The 26210-nt window shown below is 36.9% G+C and overlaps 1 protein-coding gene across 1 annotated transcript; it reads left to right on the forward strand.

The window, feature by feature from the left end:
* The first annotated feature begins 1331 nt into the window (after nucleotides 1-1331).
* Nucleotides 1332-6672, forward strand: LOC149817098 (subtilisin-like protease SBT3.6). The gene is made up of 3 exons (XM_089988104.1): nucleotides 1332-1620; nucleotides 1808-1905; nucleotides 6312-6672. The coding sequence occupies exons 1-3, from the start codon at nucleotides 1412-1414 to the stop codon at nucleotides 6383-6385; spliced, it is 381 nt and encodes a 126-aa protein (XP_089844230.1). The 5' UTR covers nucleotides 1332-1411; the 3' UTR covers nucleotides 6386-6672.
* Nucleotides 6673-26210: the final 19538 nt, after the last annotated feature.

Raw genomic sequence — 26210 nt, forward strand, 5'->3', positions numbered from 1 at the left:
CGAGATCCAGACCCAGTCCACCATTTGAGGAGGGGGCGGTTTGGAAACCGCCCACCTCCCCATCTTCTCAGAACCCTCTCTATAGCGTGAGAGACAGAGAGAGGAATACACACACAGTGAGAGGGACTGTGTAGTTGCTGAACAGAAAAAAAGAAAGAAAAGAAGACGGTAAGGCATTTTCACAGTGATTAAACATCGTGAGGCACTTGGACTGTGGATTCGTCGTTCTCTCCAAGTGAGGGCATGCATTCGTTGAGCAAAAACGTGCATCAACGATCCGGTTTTTTGCTTCCGCTTCAATGAAAAGGTATGATTCGTTCCCTTCAGATATATTTTACATCATATAATATACTTATTGAGTCTCTTTTAGCTATGCAACAATGAATATATTTCTTTTGCAATCCTATTTCTTCCAAATCTGAAATGATGCATTTTTTTATAGACAAGCCAACTCGAACTCGACTCGTTTAACTTGAGTTCGTTATGAGCTCGAATTCAGCTCGGCTCGCTACAAGAATGAGCCAAGTTGAAAACAATGTTGTCAGAATGATATCGAACCCTGAATCGATTTTCAAAATGATTCAAGTAACTGGGGCGATTCCGATTTTGAAAATCAAATTGAATCTGCCAAATTTCAAGCAGTCACAAAAATATTAAAATAGTAATAAAAACAATACAAAATAATTTAAACCATTTTAACAAAAATTTAAAAATAAGCTCAATCAGCTTGGTTTCGTATTGATTTTAACACATACAATACGAATCAGCTGATTCAAGCTAATTTGAGACGATACTGACATTAGTTGAACAGTTCAAGCTAGGCTCATTTTACCAACACTAGTTGCAGAATGAGATCATTTTTAGACAAAATGTCAAAAGTTTATTTAATTTTTTTAAGAATTAATCATTATTTGTCAAGAAAAAAAATCTACTAAGATGAGCAGCCAAGTGCCAACACCAATATATCCAAGGGGTTTGGCATAGTGAAATTGGGCCTCTACCGTTTGATGGGCAGTCTAGGTTCAAATCTCATGAGCACCACCCTCTTGCTTAAGCCAAAGCTTGGCGACTCCTTGGGGTCAGGCTGAGCCAGCACGGCTAGGTCTATGCGCCTGAGGCGGTTTCTCCGAGTAAAAAAAAAAAAGTGCCAACACCAATCTACAACCAAAGTGGTTGCGGTTGTTCTTGCTTCATGGATGGCGTTTGACACGATTCAAAAATAGCCATTGATTCTTGCGCGAAAGATAAACACGCCATACCGGTTTTGACCGAACTAACTCTCTCGATTAAAACGGAAGCTTAATACTTGAAGGCTGAAGCAATTTCCTCTTCGGTGAAAAGGATAGACGCGGACAACAGAGATCTTCTTCAACACGAAGAAAAAGGAAGAAAGAAAATAAATTGAGAGAGAATGAGATACTTTGCATTGCTTCGATCTTCTTCCCTCTTGAGCGTCTTCCTCCTCCTCACCATCATCATGTCCGAGCAGCAAGCCGACTGCTCCCCCTCGGAAGGGAAGCCGGCGGTTCACATCGTCTACATGGAGCGGCCGCCCGAGGGAGAGGACGAGGTCGAGGTCGAGAGTTACCACATCAAAACTCTCGCTTCGGTTCTGGGGAGGTTGGTTATCGATCCCTCTCTCGTTTTGACGACTACCCATTTCGAGTTTCTCCTCCTTTTTGGATTTTTATTGATCTGTCATTCTGTTTATCGATCCCTTGCTCTTTTTGATGATACCCATTTCGAATTTCTCCTCTTTTTGGGTTTTTATTGATATATTTTTCTGTTTTTCTTTGAACGAACGCAGCGAAGAGGCCGCGAAGGAGTCTCTTCTCTACAGTTACAAGACCGCCGCTAGCGGGTTCTCGGCGAAGCTCACTCCTGAACAAGTCTCCAAGCTCTCAAGTGGGTTATTTGTTTCTTGTTTTCCTTCTCTTCTCTCTATTTTTCGCCCTTTTATTGTTGCTCGCTTTCTCTCTCTTTTTTGTCTTGTTGGTGTGATGGGTTTTGCTTCTTATGGTACAAAATGGGAAATAATCTTTGGCTTCATTTGGGGAAAGATTATCGTGTGCCTTTTTGTTTGGTTGCGAATCGTTTGTTTCCGTGGATTACGTTGGAAGTGTATTCTACCCGTCGGAATTCTTTGAAACCATGCTTGCAGGCATCCACTTTTATCAGGAAAAGTTGGATAAAATTGAGGTTTTTGTATGCTTTCAAACAATGCAATTTTATGGTTTATCATACTCATCCAGATAATTTGGGTACACCAGAAAACTCCTTGAACATTTGCTTCTATTCGTGTTTCGGCTGTTATCCTTTTCGTTATGGTGCATAGGTCGCCAAAATTTTCAGTTAGGTGTGTGATTGGTATGGGCTTGGTGGTATATTTAAGGCTTGTTAAGTTGCTTAAATGCTATTCCTTGCTTGTTTAATGCAAAGTTTTTTAAAGAATTTTAGGCTTTTGAAGAGCCTTTTTGCTAACTAAATCTTAGGAGGGATTGGACCTTTCAAAGGAAGTAGTTAGGAATTTCTGAAGAATATATTGAATAGCAAGGACGAAAAAATATCACAAGGAAGTCCTTGAAAAAAAAGGAAACAAAGAGAATGATCAAAGGAAGTGGCGGATGGACAGAGCTTAAATGTTGCAATATTGCGAATCAGTTGAATTTGCAAAGAAATTACTTAAATGTTGTTTTTTGCGAGCCCATAATTAGTGGTATGCTACATCCAGTGTTGTGAAAGTGTTGCAGCGTACTGAGGTGCCCTGCCAAAATACGAAACTAGGTGTAAAATATAAGCCTCACAAAGAAATTAAAAAAATACAAAATATTTAAAAACCACAAGTGAATAAAAAAATGCTTCATTGATGAACTATACAACCAGTAAGATATAAAGAATTTAAAATAAATATTAAAAGGTCAGAAACCAATATATGATGTAATAACATGATCTATTTAAGTATCTAACAAATAAAACATGAGAATTCAACAAAAGATAACATAGTTCTGTTTTATATTTTATACTGATTAATCTATTAACTTGTTTTCTTTTTTCTCTCTAAAAAAAATCACGTAGCATGAATTGCCTATGAAAGATAATCAACACAACCAGCAATAGTGGTCATAAGAGAATAGTGTGCTTACTGAATTATCATATATAACCAACACACATACAGTTTATAAATTTCACAGCATTCATCAACTTGCAAAGTAATGCTACGCATAGATCAAAAGCTAAAAATCACAGTCTACGAATTCCACACCCAATCGCATAACAATTGCTATTCTCCAATCATGTACACAAAAATCACAATTACTATGATGCCAAGAGTTAAATTCAGCATTTCAGATTCAGCTTCTATTAATGAAAAAACATCCTTTCAGTAAGACGATTCTAATCATAAAAAATGCATAATGAAAGCAACGTGCATGTAATACAACATGTGAGACAGGTGGATAATTTATAAATTAAAGAAGAAGAAGAAAGGAAAAAGGAAAAAAGGATAAAAAACAAGGGGAGAAAAGAAAAGAAGAAAGAGGAAAAGAAAAGGAAGAAAAGAAGAGAAAAACGGAGAAGAAGAGGGGGTGAAAAGAAAAGAAAAAAAGTAGAAGAGAGAGAGAGAGAGAGAGAGAGAGAGAGAGAGAGAGAGAGAGAGAGTACACCAGAGGGTGTCAGAGGTTGCTAGAGGCTAGCCGGTGAAAGGGAGAAGGGGGTGGGTTGTTTGTTTGAAAAAAAATAAAAATGGTCAAATGGTGCCTTTGACCACCTATATGGGAGGCGTGTGCCTCATGTTTGTGGTTTGCTTCGGGTGAAAGCATGCCTCAAGGTGCATGAGGCACACACCTCACCACTATTTTCACTTTTTGCATGCGCTTAAGGGAAAACAGCTTGCGCCTTGCCTCAAGGTGCACGTTTTGTGCCTTGAGGCGAGTTTTTAACAACACTGGCTACACTAGTTCAAGTGTCATGGTTTGGCAAGGCGATCTAGCTATCTTAATATCCTGCCAATGTTCATGCTGCGATTATTGCAAGTTTTGAAGAAATGGATAAAAGAAGGGTACAAGCTGCACAACCACTGCCAGAAATTATCCTGCCGATGTAATGTTTGATGAAGATGGTTCATCATTGCTATTGTCGCCAGCTTCTGAAATCAGGGAAAGTTCTCATGCTTATGAAAAAGCAGTGGAGAGAACTAAGAATGATATATTAAATGTTTACATTCTAAAATTTTGGAAGTAGTTTAGTCTTAGGTGTCTAGAGTTTAGGAAATTAGAATAATAAAATATTAGATGAAATGCTTTGTATCATGTTTGAACTATGACCTTTTAGAGCGGCTTGAATGTTAAGACTGTGTTTAGTGATTCTACTCTGTTGTATATTTGCTGCATTATTTAGCTTTATCCATAATCACCATTTTTGTTTTTTAAAATTTTTATGTTCATGTTAGGTTTATGATGCACATTTTGCAACATTGTTTTTATTCATCATAATTATATGTTTTTTAATTCTTGGAGCATTAGGAATAACATTCTGCTCAGCATTTTTTTCCTTTTATAAATATTAGTAATGATACGGTGTTCCCGGAGTACCTACTCCCACCTAACAGAAGCTTTAGATTGTCAAACTTCTTAAAAACTTTTTTAGTTGATCAAACCCGATAAATATGATCTATAAGCATTATTTAGTAGAAAACAAGTTTTGGATCATGCGACTATAGCATATATGTATGTTTTTTAAGACCTTTAAAAATTAACGGCTCACAATGTATCAAAATTTCATGACTTAAGACCTACTTTTATGTCCAAAAAACATGATCCAAAGCATGATTCCTATCAAATAAACTATGTTGAGTACATCCATAAGGTTTAATTGAAAAGATTCAACCTATGTAACACATACTCTTCTAACAGGGCACCGCACCCACACCCATACGGGTGCGACACTTGGACACGACTTCCTTTGTGTCAGGTGAAGTCAACCACACTGAGGTCCATTTTTGTCCAAAAGTATATTTAATTAGCCCTAACCAAGTCCAGTTATATATATATATATATATATATATATATATATATATATATATATATATATATATATATATATATATCCGCACCTCCGCACATGTGTGGCGTTATTTTTTTATTAATGAGGAATATCAACTTTAGATTGTTAATTTGATTTATTGCATGATGAATTGATGATATGATAATTGTTTTTATTTCATTAGTATTAACTTAAAATTGTTAAAAATTATATATATACCCTCCCATCCGCATCCGCACCTATGTGACAGAATTCAACGTACAACCATGATTTCTAGTATGTGAGAGTAGGTACTCCCCCGCAGCATCCCTTTATAAATATTTGTTACAGTGTGGCAGCATGTCTATATGGCTGTGCTCCACTACATGAATAGATTGATATTAAAATCTTTATCATGATAAAAGAAAAACGGTACATGAAGAAATTTATATTAAGACAAATAGATATCTTCTATATGTTTTTTGGATTTGTAAAAACACACAGAGAAAAGGCTTCTGAGCATTTTGCCCAACTTGAAATCATCTTCTAAATAGTAAGGGAAATCGGTTTTAAATCTACTAAGCATAGTTTAAAATATAAATACAAGGGAGATCATGTCGTTTGGCAAGAGATGAATATGACTTTTGGCAAAAGGGAAAAAGGAAGAGAAGTGACATGACTTTTAAAATATTTTAACTGCTGGAACAAATTTCATAAGTGACAATTTAGGCACTGTTTGATAGGGCCATTTGGCTAAACAACAAGGAAAAAGGAAGGAGGGCATGCTTTTTAAAATTTTAAAATATTTTATCTAAGTAAAAGATAATAAATAAAATATAAACACCGTTTGGGAAGGATTGGGGTGCGTAACTTTTTTCTAGTGTAATGATAAAGGGCAAAAGAAATCTAGAAATCCTTTAAATTATCCTTTGAAGTATCATGCCACTCTGGAAAACATTATATAAATAGTAAATTATTGTCGTGGCTACCCTGTTTTTGCTTTTATTTATTGTATGGTTTAATTTTCTGCCTTTCACTTCATTGTGTGATACACTTGGTGGGATTAGAGTCTCATTGTCACTGAGGGAGGGATATTCTCATATCATACATTCCTTTATTTACTACAAATATAACAAACTTTATACGCTCGCTGTGCTGCACATGCAGAATTCTCAGATATTGTTCATATACTGGGATCTTCTGCATGGTGCATTATATTGTAGAGGTCATATTTTGATTGCTGCTGTTGCAAAGTTGATTTATAGCTTCTGATAAGCATCATCTTTTGACAGATATACCAGGGGTTGTTCTTGTGGAACAAAGCATGACATATAAGCTGCATTCAGCAACTGGTGGAAAGCACTGAAGTGACTATCGGTAACTATCGTTTGGTTTGTGTAAATCTTCATGACAGTGAAGATGATCCAGTATTTCTGATCATAAATAAAGTGTCTTTTCTTCGTTGCTGGAAAAGCTCTTTGGTGTTGGTGATTATAAGAGACTTTTTTTATGTAATGGTGATGTGCAAGAGTTGAAAGTTTTTCATGAATGTCTTCCAGTCAATGGATTTAGCTGTGGCATGCTATCGTTTATTTTGGATCAGCAAATAAAAATATGAAAACCATGTTTCTTTTGGATTTAACCCAGATTTTGGTTTGTATTATCCGGATGTAAAATATAGGTTGGATCCAGGTTGCAGCTTGTGTCCTTAGGGATATCAACTGATCAGATTTTATCCGATATCTGATCTAATCCGAATCTGTTTAGCTGGAGCCATATCCGATTATAATCGATGCCTGTATGGTTTTGAATTTTTGTTAAGGAATCTGATGAATGCCCAAATCCAGTTACATTAAAAAAACAGATTTGGTATGAGATTTTCTCCATCTGTATAGCCAATTTCCCATTAGTCAGACCTTTTTTTATAGGCCATACTTCTATTGACATCTGACCCAAATCCGAACCATTTATATCCTTAGCTATCTTACCAGTTACCACTCCAAATAAACAGACCCTCCCCTCGTTGAGAGTCCTAATGGAGTGGGGCTTAATCTTTTGTATTTTTATACAATATGGCCTCCTTCAGAACTCAACCCACATCTCTATACTGACAGCATGATCCCTTGCAGTTGCACCCGGCAATAACTAAGCTCCAAATAGATTGGATATCCTATCTGAGTCGGACATGTTATTTCCAGATATGGATCCTTCAAGTAAATCCGCATGTATATTTGGATCTATTCAATCAGATTACTTTCGGATTCAGGTCAGTTTTGAATCAGCATTTTAAGTCAGATCTGGTGTTGATCCGAATCAGAATCTAACCCAAATTGCAATATTTACATGTAAATAGCTTGTTTTTGTTCCATTTTTTCTGGATCCAATATTACCAAATGCATTTTGAATTTGTATTCAACCTTACCTCCTCGGATCTAATTTTGATCCTCAGAAAATATATGGGGTATTTTTTTTCTTTTTTCTTTTTGTTTTTGTTATTATTTTTTATGTCAAGGAATGCGCTATAAGTAAGCCTTAATTGGTCTGACCCAATAGTTGGGGAGAAAGTGCTGCTCCATGTTTGTGTTGGCCTTGATCCTAGTAGAGTTATTCAAGTTGAACAACTGATCAACTGTTTATTTCGAGTCAAACTCGACTTCTTACCAAAGCCCAACTTAGATGCACCTAGGTTCAAACAAATCAAACTAGGTCTAAACCATGTTGGCCAAAGATGGCCAACTTACTCGAGCCTTGTCTGGAATCCGATCTTCAATATCAAAACCCTTTGGGCTTTGGCCTGTTCAGACTCTACCATTTGTATCTGTCACATCAAGATCAAGTCAACTAAGGTTCAACTTATGACCATCCAAATACAATAGAGCTACCCAAATTTGATTAAAATGTGCATCAATTAGAGGTGTAAATGAAGCTAATGAGCTGGATAAGCTTATCAAGCTGGTGTGTTGGATCTTGCTTTGCACGGTCCATTTTTAGGATCCTATCACATGATAGAGCTGGGGGAATTAAGGCCCCCTCCTTTCACAACAGTTTTCAACCAACTATACACCAGTGGGTTTCGAACTTGCAACATCCCATCGCAGCACAAACTGCTCCAACCAGAAGAGCCGAGTTGCAAGTGCATGGACATAAAAGTGGTGTGCACTGTAGCAGAATTTAATGATCCATATTTTCATTCAGCTAATTAAGGTTAGGAATTATTTCATTTTTAAGAATCGTGGCACGACGACTGTAGGTTCGGCAGGCTGAGCCAGCGCGACCAGGTCTTCATGCCGGGTGCGGTTTCTTAGGGGTTGTAAATCCAAAAAAAAAGAATTGTTTTATTATTATAGACAGTGATTCTTGCAGTCTATTGGTTATGACCCTAATGAGGGCTTTTAAGTTATGGTTTATGAATAGCAGATCAGGTTATCTTGTATTCAACTGATCATCAGTTATACTCCATCCCTTTACTCATCTCACTTGGGAATTGTGGGAGTCAGGTCCACACATCTCAATCAAATGAGATATGGGGTATTGAATATAACAGATGAATAAGTTTTATACAATATGACTTGATCTGCTCCAATGATTATGGTGCTTATATATGGGTGACTGTTATAAGTGGTTTAGCATCTCATGACGCTTAAAGGGCTGTCCCTGATCTGAACCGATCCGACTTCTCAATGTATTTTGGGATTCGAGATTCGATCCATTTGCAACCCTACCCTTTGGGTCCCCCTTCTGGTGATGGTGGGCCCAAGCAGCATGGCACCATCAAGTGGGCAGATTACTTTGCTAAGTTCTCAGCCTGAGTGCTATATCAAATCTCCAAATTTTGCCGGCTGCAGCTCCACTTCCTTTTCATTCTCTTTTTTGAAAATTTGTACAATATACAACTTCACACAATTCAAGCTAATATCTACTTGGTCAATTTGTCCTTAAGGTTTTACAAATAAAATAGAACGTATCACCCAGGAATGATGTACTTGGACCCTAGACGTTATAAATGCACGCCGGGCATCCTCAATGGAACCACCAACCTGATCAGCAAGCAGATGATGCTGGTGACCACCATGTTCCAGCTGGCGAGGAACCCCGCAGCGACGATCTGCTTGAGCAATTGCATGCCATCCGATCCACCATAGAATGCTCATCTCAAGTTCATCACTGGCAAGAAGAGCACGCAGAGCTCCGGCTCGGCGAACAGGCCCGTAGTGATGCCTGCAAGGAAACCCACGACCGTTTGGGTGTGGAACATGCCCAGCGTGTCGTTGACCTTCTGCAAGAGCTTGGACATCCCATGGCTATTTTAGCCCAACCTTGAACAAGCCCTGCAAGAAACATAACATTAAAAAAAAATGGTGGTTATCATCGCGATAGTCACCTATGTGGCGGGGTCCTGTGTCAAGTTGAAGGCACAGGATCAAATCCTACTGAAGCATGGGGGCTGCGGGGAGGCTGGGTCCTCAACCTGGAGTTTTACCTCACAAGGAGTTGGGCCCATTAAGTGATCCGGTTTTCAGTGAGTGTTTCAGAAAAAAAAAAGGAAACTGTAGATTACAAACTTTTCTCAAGTGGCCCCATTGCTTTACAGAGGAACAGGGGCGTAGCTAGGATTCATGTGAGGGGGGAGGGGGGGGGGGGGGGGGGGCAAACAGGGGTGTAGCAAAAAAAAATTTATTTGTGCGATAGTCGGGGGGTTAGGGGGCAGCGCCCCGGATTTTTTTTTTTTGAGATAAAATAAAAAATGGCTACAATTATTAATAAAAATCTATTTCATATGGACAAATCAAACTATTTGCTGCAGTCAGGGCTGGGGTAGGACTGGGCTTTTAAAAAAAAAAAATTAACTGTTTCGGGAGGCAGGACTGGGCTGCCTCCCGAAACAGTTAATTTCTTTTGTTTTAAAGCCCAGTCGTAGCCCAGCACTGATTCCATATGAAATAGATTTTTATTCATTTTTTTAGCCCAGTCCTAACCCAGCCCAGTCGTAGCCCAGCCCTGACTGCAGCAAATAGTTTGATTTGTCCATATGAAATAGATTTTTATTAATAATTGTAGCCATTTTTTATTTTATATCAAATTTTTTTTCGGGGGAGCTACCCCCGAACCCCCGACAACCAAACCAGTTTTTTTTCCTACACCCCTGTTTGCTCCCCCCCCCCCCTCGCATGAATCCTAGCTACGCCACTGTATCTGTGTATGACACAAAACATAAAAAATCGATAGTGCATAGCAATTTTCTGCGTTTTGTGTGGTCCAGTACACCTTGTAAAGTGCACTGACCCAATCAATGGATATGCTCACCATAACACCGCTAGCATGGTTAGGTGATCGAGCCCAAGTACTTTTTAAAGTCCTCAGGCCACAAAAAATACAAAAAAAACTTGGATGTGTGTAGCGATTTTCGGTACAAATTGGTGATTTTATGTCTATAACAGAAAACAAAGAAAATAACTGCACAAGAGAATTTATGAGCTTTGTGTGGGTCGGGCAACTTATGAAAGTACCATGTTCTGATCACTGGATGTGCTTAGAAAATGAACTTTTTGAAATCGAGAATTTTTTCACTTATTGTTAATCACTACACATACAGATCGAGTATTCAGTCCTAGTCAAGATGCCTCTCAAAGAGGCATGATTCATTCTGGAAAATGTCTACCATTTAGGAGACTCGTTTGTGCCCAGACCCTTGCTCACGATGCCTTTCACAAAGGTGGTGTTCGTGCTAGAGAAATGCTTATCATTTTGGTGCATGATACGGTCGGCTTTGTGAGATTTTTTGAAAAATTGTCCCTGCACAACACATACAAGAAGAAGAGAAAAACACAAAGAGAAAGCAGTGAAGAATAACATGACATCTCACCCTAACGGGATGACATCTTTTGATATATATATATATATATATATGGCTGTTACAATTACAATAATGCCTATCTCTCACATGTTTTTACATAGTGCATATCAGGTCTCGATATGAATCCAAAACTCATGTATATTCTAATACATCCCCTCAAACTAGGCATGGTTGACCATGGATAGTTTGGATTTCAGATTCAAGTGATGACGGACCATAAGAGCCTTGGTGAAAAGATCAACCACCTGGTCCTCTCCTCAAATAAAGACTAACAAAATTTCTTTGGCTTCGACCTTTTCTCGAACAAAATGTTGATCAATCTCTACATGTTTCATCTTGCCATACTGAACTGGATTAGTAGAGATAGCTACCGCACTTCTATTGTCACAATAGAGCAAAAAGTTGAATATATGTTGATGCAAGTTGAACAATATTTGTTTAACCTATTCAACTATATGTGAGCGGGCAACAATTTTTTGTTTTCTACTAGCCCAAGCGAACAGGTGTCTTATCAAATAAACACCATAACCAATGACCGAATGCCTTGTGAGAGGATCATGTGCCCAATCTGCATGAGGGCTCACCGAAGAAGATCAAAGATATAAGAGGCCATCTGAAAGAGTGCCCTTAATATATCTAAGAATCCTCTTCACCGCTTCCATATGATGCATATGAGCCTTATGTATAAATTGAGAATCTTGATCCACTGAAAAAGCCAAATCTTTATGCGTGAACGTCAGGTATTGTAAGGCACCAACAATGGTTCAATAATTTTCAGGTTCGAGAAAATCAGCATTATCTGAATGACTATTACCCAACTGAGTTGGAATAGCCATGGAAGTGAGTTCAGGTTTGTATGCCAACATTCCATTGCGATGTAGTATGTCTCTAACATACTTTTGATGCGAAATAATACATTAGTTTGATTGTTGATCCACTTATACACCCAAGAAGAATCGAAGAGGGCTCAAATCTTTCATGTAAAATCTACTATGAAGAATGGATTTTAACTGGCTAATCTTTGCATGACTGCCGCTTGTGATAACTATATCATCCATATAAACCAAGACGATTGTGATTGCAGATTTGTCATGATGCACAAACAAGGAGTAATCATAATGTCTGCACTCAAAACCAAGAGAACAAACAACATTGCTGAATGTATCAAATCATACCCATGAAGCCTGTTTTAAGCCATATATAACAATTTTCAGTCTAAGAACAATGTTTTGAGCGTCTCTCTGAGGATAACCAAATGGATGCTCCATATATACTTCTTCACACAAATCACCATAGAAGAATGCATTTTTAACATCTAATTGGAATAAATCACATCCATTAGATACAACGAGAGATAAAACAATATGAATCATTTCCATGCGAACAACTGGACTAAAGATTTCATCAAAATCGAGTCCATATTTCTGAGTATATCCTGTAGCTACCAACCTGGCTTTAAAGCACTCGATGCTATCATCAGATTTGCGTTTAATTTTGTACACCCAATGATAACCTACCACGTTTTTATTTGATGATCAAGGAATTATTTCCCATGTATTGCACTCATGAAGGGCTAATATTTCTTCATTCATAGCATTTGTTCATTGTGAATGACGACTAGCTTCAACAAAGGATCGGGGATCTTGAAAATCATCAAGTGATGCAACATATACTTGAAAGTTCAGAGAAAAAGACTCATAACTGACCCGTTTATCAGAAAGATGTCGAATCCTGCTAGACATGCGAGTAGGGTGAGGTTGCTGCTAAACGGAACCAACGTCTGCTGCATTATTTGATGGTTGAAATGGAAAACTGCTAGTAGGCTGATTTGTGGTGTTGATGTCAACCAATGAGGGGGGATCTACAGACTAATCAACAGTGGAAGTAGTGGGCTGAATGGGTTTGGCAGTTGATTTGCTATATTTTCAGGCTCCATTTATGTTGTAAACTAGTTTAAAATTTTGAAAATGAGGCTATTGTATATGTGTTGGCTGAGTATTATCAGCAACAACTTTGTTAGTAAAAGCATGCTTAGTTACATGAATGATGGCCAAAAGGAATGCAACAAACTACTGGTGATTTCAGATGATGCAACCCCACAAACATCTTCATTAAAAACAACATAACGAGAGATAAGAACCTTATTGGCAACATGATCAAAACATCTATATCACATGTATTCTTCATCATATTTAATGAATTGACACATGGTTTCTCTGGGAGATAATTTATTTTGCATCAAGCCATCAATATGGACAAAACATCGACATCTATATGCACGTAACGAAGAATAATTGGGGTATGATTCATACAACAAAGAATATGATGACTCACCTCCAAGGTTGGATAGAGGCATTCTATTTATCAAATAAAATGTTGTGTGAAAGGTTTTCGACCATAGCTAAGTCTTGAGGTTAACATCATACATCATAGTCAAGGCAGTTTTCGCAATATGACAATGTTTCCGTTCAACCACACTATTTTGTTGGGAGGTCCTTGGATAACTCAACTTACGTTGAATGCCGTTATCAAACAAAAATTGTGTGAATTGAGTGGACATGAACTCACCACCACGATCACTCCACAAGGTTAAGATTTTTCAAAAAAATTGAGTTTAAACATACAATTTAAATTTATGAAAGACATTTAGGACTTAGTCCTTGGATTTTAGAAAATATATTCAAGTGAAACGAGTAAAATTATCTACAAAAATCTCATAATACTTGGATTTAGATAAGTACACAACCGGGAAAGGTCTCTAAACATCATAATGAATCAACTCAAAAGGAAAAGAAGCTCATTTATTAGATCTTGAGAATGAAAGTTCACGACTTTTATAAATACGACAACTAACACAAGATGAAAAATTTCTTCCTCGAATATCAATCAAACCTTTATTATATAAAATATCAAAAAAACTTGAATTGCAATAACTAATCTACGATGCCAAACATCAACTTGCATGTGGACTCCTAGACTTGACGATGATGATACATAGAACAAATGACTGGCTAACGATAGAAAAGAGTTTGGAGCTTCATTCAAGACATATAAGTTTATGCATCTTCTTTCCTCAATGAGTGTCTGATTCGTATGAATGCCCTTCACAGAAATGAAAGACGAAGAAAAGAAAACATAAAAATTAGTATCTCGATAAAGTTGAGAAACAAATATAAGATTTTTCTTAATATTGGGCACAAGAAAGGTATTGGACAAAGAAAAAGACCCTTTAGTAGTAGGAATGACAACGATACCTATGTGAGTAATGTGGTGGTGTTTTCTATCTCACATAATCACATTTCTATTACCATGATAGGCTCAACATGAGTGAGTTTACCTAGATCTTCTGTTACATGGTCTGTAACCCCTGAATTCATAAACCTGCCTTATGAGGAAGTACATAAAGAGAGTTCAGTTGAAGGTAGAAAATGCATGTTGATGACCCATGGATTTCCAACATGATTATGGTTTTGTTGAAAGTTTAACTAACCAAAACCAACAGTAAAGGCATCTAAATCATGAGAACTCAAATGCTGGAGTCGTAAAGCGAATGGGAATCAGTACTGTGGGCAGTTGAGAAGTAGGAACATATCGCCAATAACAGTTAAAGCACATATGACATACAAAATTTTCTTGATTAGTAGAAGAAGAAGAGGGTATAGGGAGTATACATGTCCCACGACCACCAGAATTGCGTCCATGATCGCGTCCTCTTCCTCAAGAGGTGTTGAAAGTATGTGTTACGACCATTATATCATGACTCACTTCATCCTTTTGGGACCCAGATGATATGTTAAATATCGCTTCATGTTCTAATAACATAGTGCATATTCAATCAAAAGGCGGGCGATGAACCATAATAGTATAAATCGTGATAAACATATTATGTTCCTGCCTAATGCCTCTAACAGTTTTTGTGCATATATCCTCATCTGACAACGAAGAGCCTATGGCTTAAAGCTAATCCACCAAAACCTTGATCTTGTTGAGATATTCAGCAATATGTGAATCTTACCTTTTTAGATCTACGAGTTCTGCCTTCAAATAATAAATCTTGGAAGTAGAAATCTCTTCATACCATTTATGCAATGTATTCTATAACTCTTTTGTTGGATCTCCAGATAGAATAAACACAAAAACTTTTATTTTTCAAAAAGTGAACATTCTTAGATATATATATATATATATATAGTTTGTTATTTTTTAAATCAAAACATCTATACCCTTTCTGAGTTTCTTCATGTCCAATGAAAGCACACAATACAACTTTATGAGAGAATTTATTATTTTTGTCAGTGAGAACAAAACACTTGCATCCAAAATGTATTAATCTAAGATAATCGAAAAAAACTTTGAAAAGTTTTTCATAAGAAGAAGTGTTGTGAAGCTTATATGACGGGAATCAGTTGATGAGGTATACGGCCATTAAACATGCTTCAACCCAAAAAGGTTTTGGAACATTTTTTGCAATTAAAAGAGTTCTAGTAGTTTCAATTATTTGCCTATATTTTCTCTTAGCTAATTCATTTTGTTGAGTATAGGCATGTGTTCTTTGATGAATAATTCCATTATTTTTAAAATAAGTTTTGAAATCATTTGACATAAATTCTCCTCCAAAGTCAAAGTGGAAGATAGAAATTTTGGTCTAAAATTGGCTTTTGATAAAGTTATGATATTTTTTAAAGTTCTCAAAAACCTCATTTTTGTGCCTAAGAAAGTATATCCATGAGTATCTTGTATAATCGTCAACAAATATAACATAATAACAAAACCACCCTTAGATAAAATGAAAGAAGGTCCCTGTACATTTGAGTGTTCTAATTCAAATGATTTAAAAGAAAAGAAGGTTCTTTTTAGAAATGGAAGAGACTTCATTTTGCCAACGATACAATCCTCACAATAAATTTTTTTATTACAAAATTTACTTAAATGGGGAACGTGAGATAATTTTAACAAACTAGGACATCCCAATCTTTGGTGCCATAAAGCCAAATTTATATTTTGAACATTATAAAAGAAATTGCTTTTTGAAAAAAGAAGACGATCTATGTAGTAAAGGTCTCCTTTTCTATAGCCTTTCTCAATCTGCTTCCTGGACTGGCGATCCTGCATAAAACACTTTTTGGATGAGAAGGAGACACTATACACATGGTTTGTAATTTGTGAAACAAACAAAAGATTTAAATTTAATTTTATGACAAGTCTAACTTTTGAAATAGAGAATTTGGAAGTGTTTTCAAAATTTTTAATGCTTTTTATGCTAAGAGAGGATTCATCGACGGTAAAAATATTTTTTGGTATTGAATTAGTGCAACATTCAGAAATTAAAGAGGAATGTTGAGTCATATGAAATGAGGTTTTGAAAACCAAAAGCCATGAAACCTTACTGGGAGGCAAAGATGTAGAGACCGTGGCACTGGAGAGAGAAGAGTTCTTTATTAGTGGATGAAGGGCCTCCATGATTTGAGTGAACATGGTTCCAATAGATTTAGAATCTTTATTGGTTTCACTTCTTTTTTCACGAGACACTCCTATGGATGCCACATTTTTTCTTCTCTTTCTTTGAACTTGGGATAAAATGACTTAATATGGCTTGGTTCTCCACAATTATGACAAGTCAACATGGTTTTATTTTTATTGTAATCATATTTAGGCTTCCCATTATAAGGTTTTGAGAAATGAGGTGGTTTATAAATATTTGTATTGGCCCCCGGTCTTGAGACAACCAACACATTATCCTTTGTCTCCTTATACTTGGTCATAGCTTTGAGTCTTGTCTCCTTCATGCATACTTGAGCCAAAACATAATGTAAGAAAAGATGTTTTTTCTATGAATAATATTGACCCAAACTTGTTCAAATTCGGGTCTAATACCTCTAAAAAATTGGAACAATTATTCCTCATGTTTGTATTTTGTCCATTCTTGAGCATCTTTTGGAGTCTCTCATATAGGCTTAAGTTTAACCAATTGATCCCAAAGTTTCCTGAGGGTACTATAGTATTCTCTCATGGTTCACCTTGTTTGCAATCGTGTACTTTGTCTTTGAGATCTTATTTATGTGCCACATTCTTTTGGGTATACGTTTGTCTAATATATTCTCAAGTCTCGTTGGCTCTTTCAAATTCAAGAATGTTGGAGCTAGACTCCTCATGCATACTACTTATAAAGAGGGAGAGGCTACTTCTCATTCTTTATAGGCTTTTTTTATAGCCAATCTTAGCCATTTCATTTCAATTCCTTTAAGGCTTTCTTTTTTTTATCCACCATCGGCTTCAACAATCAATTTTGTAAGAATTGGTTATAGTTAAAATATAGTTCCATCAACAAAATGTCATAAGTTTTTACTCATGAGGATTCTCTTTACCGTTGTGGCCCACGTGTTGTAGTTCTTCCCATCAAATTTGATGGGACCAACCGTTACAATTTCTTTATCGGCTATAGTGAAGAAAATAGTGAAGATAAGAATGAGAAAAACGAAGAGGAGAAAGTGAAACAAGATTGTTGAAGAAGTTTGATAGCTCAATGAGGCAACGAACTAATGCTCCACCAATCTCTCTGATCTCCTCTTCAAGCTTTTGTAAAAGAGCACTAAAGGCTCTAATACCATGTAATGAAACAATAAGTGTACAAATACAATGCCACAATATGGCTATAAATGTGCACACTCGCAAGAACAAGAGCTACTAATGGGTTGAATCACACAAACTCTCAAAAGAAAACATGAATATAAAAAATAATAAGAATTTTATTGAACAATGCTTGAAAACAAGCCTACCTAATACAAGAGGCATGCATAAAGGGGTGGGCTCTAGCCATTGAGGCTGGTCCAAAAAATAGTTAGACCAACTCCCAATCAGATGTCAACTGCAGCTGAGCTGTAGGTGCAACTACAATTGTTAGTTGACAGCTGCAACTTGTCAGCTGTCAGAATAAAAACCAAAAAGTAAAAAACAAAAAGCTAAAAAAAAAAACTCGTCAGTCTCTAGTGGACTGACTCCTATTACAACATGAAATGATTGAAATACCTTTGATGGATATTTCAGTTTACATACATAGTAAACTATATATATATATATATATATATATATATATATAACGCCCCAGATTTCCAAAACAAAGCCAAGTTACAATTTTTATGAATTTTTTTTCTTTGCAGCGGAACTTAGAAAAGCTTTTAGTAGCGAAATCAGACGATAATGAGTCATCAATTTTATAAAACTTCGGGCAAGTCACAGATATGTGGCCAAGCTTTTCTTGACCACCGAAGTGTTCCATTTATCAAAACCATTTATTTATTACAAACATCACTACTTGGAAAAAACATTATTTGGTTTAATAAAGGAAGCAGTACAACATTGTCTAGAGAAACCCTAGAACTCGATGTCGCCCTGCTCCACATATCGCAACGCAGGTCCAACACCTGAAATTCCCATTAAACGGGGTCAGAACCACTGATGGTCTGGTAAGCAAGAAATCATACATCCATTCAACTCAAGTAAATACATTGACCACTCAGGGTCACAGTTCGCAATAACGACACTCAAGTCTCCATGACTTAGCGTATATCGCAAGAGCCTCCTTCGTGCTATGAGTTGAACTCCTCGCCCAAGTCTTCATGACTTAGTGCAAGCCTCTTCATGGCTGTGATTTGAATCTCTCGCTTAAGTCTCCATGACTTAGCATTGACCTCTTTCGGGTCACAATTGGGATGTCAAAGCTCAAGTCTTCATACTTGGCACATCCGTATCTTACGAGCCTAAGATGCACGCTCCTTGATCTTCGCTTAGTCGTATAGATACAATACGGGTCTTTGCCCTATTGGTCTAGTAGTATACCGATCATGACACCTTCACTAAGGTTATGCAGGAATTGACACAACGACGTTCATTCACTCATACATTCAATACATCGTTGAACCTAGAGCTAATGCATTGTTTCAATATTATCTTTTTACCTCCTGGTACACGGAAGAACTTTTATTCAGGCATCAACACAACATTCTGGGGTTGATTATTCAGTGTATTTTAGATAACCCAGAGGCCTGTTGACCCCATCCATGTTAGGGCGGTAAGCTTGTACCGGAAGAACCCTAACAAGTCGGTTCGAATGCATCCTCTACTTGCAGTTGTTGGGTTCAATCCTTAGATCTTAAGGATAATCATAACCTCAAACCCTTTGAGTGACTGAGGTCTCATTGAACTCTGTCAGGTTTATAATTAAATACATGTCACTCAGGTTGTATCATCACTGTCTACCACGGTGAGCATTAGTCCTAAAGAGGTCCATCGATCTAACCGTTGTCGGATATGTTCTTGTCATTCGGACAAGCTAGTGCATCCCGCACTGAGAATATATGTACTTGACCCCATTCAATAATCCCCTCTAACATGACCATCAGCCACGGGGTTAATGAGACATTTAAGTCTTATTCATATGCATGCTTAACTGAGCTCTCAACACTACAACCATCACGAGCACCTCACCTCTTTTAGGTGGATAATATACTCCGGCTCTGCGACCCTTATAAGTCTAGTTGTATAACAGTATCCATGAGCATGCATATGACTCGATCTCAATGGATCGACTGCTCAGCGTGAATCACCGCAATGAGTAGTTGGCCTATTCAAGGCACAATAACTACTCTGGCTTTGCGGCCCTTATAAGTAGTGACTTAGTCAAGGGGTCACAACTACTCTGGCTCTGCGACCATTATGAGTAAAGTGCTCTTAGAGGCGAAACATAAAAATGGGCTATTCTGGCAGCGTTCCAACAACAGAGCATCCTCGTACCATTCAACTGGTTCTGACAGCTCTTCTGCCAACCATTTTGACAGCACTTCCCCTGTTTTGACGGCAGGAGTGAGTCGAACCTTTCTACGTTGTAGAAAGTACTTGACGGATTATGAGCAATACCTAACATGCTACGCTCTTTCCGAGCTTGGTTGAGCTTTTTCAGAAATTATTGCAGAACTCCCTCTCTTTATCTAAGAAAGCGTGCATTTTTTTAAGCTCTGTGCGCATCTTTTCAGAATTCCAGCATCACTTCACCTCTTTGATGGGAAAATCGTTATGCTTTAACTCTGAAATGGATGTGCACCATTGTGCATACTTTGCATGTATCGAGGTTCGATAGAACCTTTAGCCATATCCAAGCCACGCGTAAGTGACTTAGGTCTTTACAAAAAAGTAGTTTTACGCAAAAGCAAAGCCTTTCCAATAGGGGCTTCATTTGTCAAGCAGAATCTTAAACAAGGAGCGGTAATGAAATCACATTAGCGATTTAGAGTTGATCTCCATTTGAACACTCATTTACGCATACTATATTTAGTATAAGCAGAAGCCTGTGCTTTATATGGCGGCGGTGTAAAAGAGTGCATATACATTTTGTTCGGGGGGTGAAACTGAATAAAATATTTTACATATATAATTACAGAAAGCAGAAGCCTGGGCATCATTCGACACGATGGCAAGATAAAATGCGTAATGTAAGTGCATAATTATAAATTGCAGAAAGCAGAAGCTTTCACATTATATAACGTGACAGTAAGACAAAATACAATATACGCGGGAATCAATATCCAACGATAGTCACAAGGCGAGCGCGTAAATACTGAAGTGTCCTAGAGGGCTCATCCAAGGACTAGGGTGAGATACCATTTTTAAGAATGCATATACTGCGCATTCAATATATATATCCAATGATAGTCACAAGGCGAGCACATGAATACTGAAGTGTCCTAGAGGGCTCAACCAAGAACTAAGGTCAGATACTACTTTTGAAAGTATACATCATATATAAACAAGCAAATACTTGAAAGAGATGGATCAACAAAGTTAACTTACTTCAAATCAGAGAAGAAACGACTCTAGAATGCTTCGATTGCTTCAAACAATGTTCAATGTTCAATCCTTCCTTCGAGAGGTCAGATTAGGTCAGATGAGTTCGACCTAGTTGAGAAAGAGGGAGAGCAGGTCAAGCTGCTAAACCCAAGTGGTTTGAACTAAACTGGGTTCGGTCCAAGTCAACATGGTCAGGCAGGTTCAGACTTAGCCTAAGTAGGCTTGGTCTAGGCTAAGTAAATCAAACTTGGTTTTAGGACCAAAAGAGAATTTGACTTTGACTAAACCCAACTAGGTTCAAGCCAAGTCAAGTGGGTTTGGACCAGGTCAGGTGGGTTTAGACTAGGTCAGAAAGGCCCAAACCAGGTCAAGCAAGCTCAAGCCAGGTTAGGTGGGCTCAGACCAAGTGGGCTAGGTAGGGGAGGTTTATGAGAGAGAGAGGAGAGAGAGAGGAGAGGGGGGGGAGGAGGGGGACAATTTTTATGAGAAGAGAGAGAGGGGAGGAGGGCCATTTATAGTCAAAGTTAACTTAGCTCTTAAGTTAACTTTTTCCCTTTTTGCACATGGCTTTCAAGATAAAGATAGGAGGTTCTTTTTAAGGTGGGGCCCACATGAGATATTTTTATAGGATATTTTGTGGGTCCCATAAGATATTTTTTGAGGAATAATTTTGTAGGTCCCACTAACATTCTTGTGGGTCCTGCAAAAATTTTGAGTTTTCAGTGTTTTTTTTTCTGAAAAATTCTGAGTATGCCTTTCTCTTTGTACTGACGTAACTAAGAAAGTTGCTTGTATAAATCTTTTGATTTTATTTAGGGATAAAGTTATGACTCTCTGAGTGTTTGAGAGTATATTTGTGAAGATACGAACATCCTAAGTATAACTGGTTCATAGAAATCAATTCGTTTCGTATTTTGAGTTTGAATGTTATTTTCACTTGGAAATGCCTTGTGAATTTATTAAGAAAGATACTAAAAAATTGTGGGTCTTACAATATATATATATAATACAAATGGCATATACACAATACATTTGAACAGAGGCCACATTCTTTTCATTTCTCTTTTTTGGGCAAAATAGTTTGATGTTGCCTGGTTCTTTGCAAAAGTGGCATATTATCTTACCACTTCTCTTGTAATCGTAGTCACTAAAATTTCTTTCATAGTCATTTGAGCTCTTTTCATAGTCATTTTGGCCTCTTCCTAAGTGAGGAGTCCTATATTTTTTTGTATGATTCTCGAGTCTTGACATAGCAATCACCAATTCCTCATCTTTGGTAGATGAGGTTTTCTTTAATCTATTTTCTTTTATAGTTAGTTTTTCTAAAGTTTCTACAATGAAAGAAATACCTCCTTTATGAATGAGGGCCTATTTTATTTCTTTAAATTCGCGCTTAAGCTCATTTATGAAGTAGTAAAAATGCTCTGAGTTCATTTATTTTTCTCGAACTTCAATATCAAGTGGACAATACTACTTAGGCTCCAAGAGAGCCAATTCATCTCAAAAGAGAGAGAGAGAGAATTGTAATATTCTCTTATGCTCATATCTCCTTGGGTCATGAATCTTTCTTTCTTTTGGAGATTAGATATATGAGCTTCTCTTAAAGAATACATATTTTTGAGAGAAAGATAGAGAAATAGAGAAGAAGAAGAAGAAGAAGAAGAAGAAGAAGAAGAAGAAGAAGAGAATGAAGGCAAAATGTTCTTGGGCACCATGAGTCCACGATCATACAATCCACAATTTCACGTGCACACGGGCACACTTTTACCACGATAAAAAAGCAATGACTTTGATACCATGTAACAAAATCAAGTATTCTTCACACACCTCAACCAAGAGGCCAATACAAAACCCACAATGGGAGCAAAGCACAATACCCACTTAGAGACTTAGAAGAGCGTACACAACATAAAAAAATTATGTTTATTCACTTTAAACGCACACAAAAATGCATAATTTTACAAGGGGCTCAAGGCCCATATATATACACAATGAGATGGTGAAATGCTCCCAAAAAATAGTTGTTGGGAGCTCCCCAATGGCTGAAAATATAGTTGTTGGGAGATCCCAATAGCTATAAAGTTGTTGTATTGTCAAGAGATAAAAATTCCCTTGACAATACAACAATATACCAAAAAAATAAAAAATAAAAAATAAGCAAGAGACAACACCTGTTACAGTGGTCAAAAGATCAATATACCCCTGGATTGAGTATGTACATATAAATATATGTGTGTATATAAACATATATATAACAACAACAACCATATTTTAACAATGATGTTGGCTATATGTTGTTACCGTAATGGTACGATGTGATAATTTTGGCTTTATGTTGGTGTCGTAATGGTACAATGTGATGATTGGCTTTATGCCAATGTTATAATAGTACATTGTGATGTTGGTACCGAAAGTGGTGTGTTGTATGGTGATTTGATGCCGGTATCGTGAGGATGTGTTGTGTTGTAGCATGATGCAATGTCGTTAAGTTGATAGAGGATTGAGGTGCCATGTAATACAAGAAAAACAAGACTGAAGGATAACCTAGACGTACACACTTATAGGCAGATATAGTATGAGTTCGTGTGTTGGTGCATTTGGGCACCTGTCGACTTGGCATGAGTTAGGAGTCGACACCTCAGAGTTTACTGTGTCGAATGATAGTTGTTGGGATCTAAGGTTGACACCTATGTGTAAGGTTCGACTCCCAATGGGTTCAGTTTGGTGGGATGGTCGGCTTCTGCATTGGGTGACCCCTCTCTATTTAGTGTGATGATTCAGGCTTGAGGGTTGACTCTTTGAATAGTAGGGTCGATTCCTGCTTGTTGAGTAGTTAGGTTTGGAACCTTGTTGAGGGTCCTTGTGAGTGCAAGGTCCGACTCCTCTGAGTTCTTCTTTTCAAAATGAGTGAACCTTCAGGTCGACACTTGTGGTTGAAGGATCGACTCTTCGTATTTTAAAAATTGGGGTTTTTCAAAATGAGCTTTCAAAACCATGCTTATGTAGGGTGCTTCCTAGTGAGTTTGTTGAGTGGTGGGACCATGCTGAGACAAGTTGTGTTTCACATTTTTAATTATTCTGTTTTCAGGGGCTCAATTGTAGGGAGGCGAATGGTACAACACAGAGGACTCAAAGACATTTGCAGTACTAGACTTGGGACTACTTTTGAGAGTTTTGTTGTTTTTGAACTCTGATGAGTACATATGATATATTTAAACTTTTACAATGAAAAATGAATGAAAATATTTTTGTGTGTGTTGAGAAAACTTGTTTGGGTTTTGACCCTGTGCCGTAATGGTATGTTAGGATTGACTTAAGATCGATGCCAAAATGGTACATGAAAAAATAATGATTTTGCAAAGATGCACAAAGTATTTAAAAATTTGAGGTCCTTAGAGAAAGAGGGTTTTATTTTGTGCACCCTTGCATCGAAGTACACAATTGAGTGTGTGCAACTAGGTCGTGCTTGCCATTAGAAAAGTCTATTGTTTGGTTGTATCCCGTCTTATCCACAATAATAAAAAAAATGAAGCGAGCATGCAAATGACTCGGTGAGTATAACATCCACAAAATCACGAGGAATATGCATGGGCTCCTGTGTATAACTAAAGTATATATCACTATTACAAATTTTCATATATGACATACAACAAGTAATGCAATGTTTCACACAAAGTACTATAAATATGAAAGAAAAAAGATGAATACCTTCAAACTATTTGAAGATCCTCTACCCTTCTTTGAAGCTCTCTTCCTCTTAACCTCCAGCAGCCCTTTCGACCTACGATGACTATAATCTCTTGCTGCCTTTCTTTTCACACCAACTGGCTTTCTTATCTTCCCCTCATGGTTGATCACTTGTATTTTCTAAATTATTGAATATAACATTTATTTTTCACCCGATTATGAGGTTTTATAGGGGTTTGGGAGGTTCTCCGGCCTTAACTTTTTGACTTGAACATTTCTTTAGTATGCCATCTACTTTTTCCATAATTTCCACCGAAAGGTTCTCTAGGTATCTATAGGATTCTTCATTTGTTGAAGCACTAGCTGCAATTTTGTTCCAGTGGCTTATGTGACAATAACTTAATCAACTAATCATTGTCTAACAGGTCATACTTGCACATCGTGCTTTCCCATTTCAATGAAAACTCATCCTCATCTTCACAATCAAGTACACATCTTGAAAACTCATCCTTGAATCCATTCTCGATATTATATACATGATTTAGATTGAATGCAACATTTTGAAATGTGTCATACTCACAACAGATAGTGTGAATCAGACCAAACACATTTTAGAGCAGCTGCAATTGCTTGGTCTCCATCAGCTAAGACTCCTTTTGGACGTTTTTCCTTTCATCGCTATTTCAAACGACTAAAACAACCACTCAAAGGATTTTGTCATCTGATCATATAAAAGAGCTGCATAAAAAATAATACATTGTCTATGATGATTCACACCAACAGTGCAAATGGCCAACCAGAATTATTTTGTCTTCATTATTATATTAAAGCACACCATATCATTAAAGCATTCATAGTCCATTCTAGACCTTGCATCGGCTCAAAAAATATTTGTGATCATGTCATCTTCATCCGGCTGCACGTCACTAAAGAATGATGGGTCACTAGTTGATCTTTGTTGGAGGTATTGCATTATACCTCACCACCTTTGGGTGACATTTGATAATTTTTCTTATAACTTGAAGATAGAAAAGGCATTTGGCCTCAGTCTCTAATTAAAAAATAAAATCACTGAGTGTACTGCAATTTTTAACATCTATAAAACCGCAAGCCTATGTCTCAACTTTCCAATGACTATAAAACCACATGTTTTTTTACAACAGATTAGAGAGATACAAATCTTAGAACAAAGACTGTTATGCAGAAAATATGTGAATTTTCATATAAATATGCAAATTTCTTTCTATATATATGATTTTTCTTTCAAATATAAAAATTTCCTCCTAAATTTGTGAATTTCCTCCTAAGTATGTACCCAAGTATTGCATCTAAGATTTGTGACAGACTTTGTCAATGATTTTTGACCTAAAAAATGAACGATTATGAAAAAATACAAAAAAGAACAAAGAAACTAAACAAAAATAACTTTCCAACGATACTTGATCCATTGAAAAATGATGTGCTGGGTTATAGCCCCGACATCGTTTCTAAAATAAGAAATGAAGTTGTGTCTATTCTGAGTATTCTATGATATTTTTTGGCCACTTGCACTAGAAATTCAAAAAAATAATAAAAAAGATAGACAAATCAGGGTGCTAGCTTTTTATTGCCACCAAGATCACCTTGATTTGATGAGTAATTGAAAATGTATTTCTTTCCAGTTTTTTTATTCTTTTCTCCAGAATCTTTCATTTTTTGTGTAAAAAATTAGTGACAAAGTCTTTCAAAGATCTTAGATGCAATACTTGGGACACACATTTACAAGAAAATTGCATGTTTAGGAGAAAATTTAAATAATTAAAAGAAAATT

Source organism: Nuphar pumila, chromosome 14, assembly GCF_984573655.1.
Source record: "Nuphar pumila chromosome 14, dmNupPumi1.hap1.1, whole genome shotgun sequence".
In the NCBI taxonomy this organism is placed as follows: Eukaryota; Viridiplantae; Streptophyta; class Magnoliopsida; order Nymphaeales; family Nymphaeaceae; genus Nuphar; species Nuphar pumila.

Coding starts and splice junctions, on each gene's coding strand:
- LOC149817098 (XM_089988104.1), top strand. CDS start 1,412: ATGAGATACTTTGCATTGCTTCGATCTTCTTCCCTCTTGAGCGTCTTC. Junction 1,621..1,807: donor CTCGCTTCGGTTCTGGGGAG/GTTGGTTATCGA, acceptor GAACGAACGCAG/CGAAGAGGCCGCGAAGGAGT. Junction 1,906..6,311: donor ACAAGTCTCCAAGCTCTCAA/GTGGGTTATTTG, acceptor ATCTTTTGACAG/ATATACCAGGGGTTGTTCTT.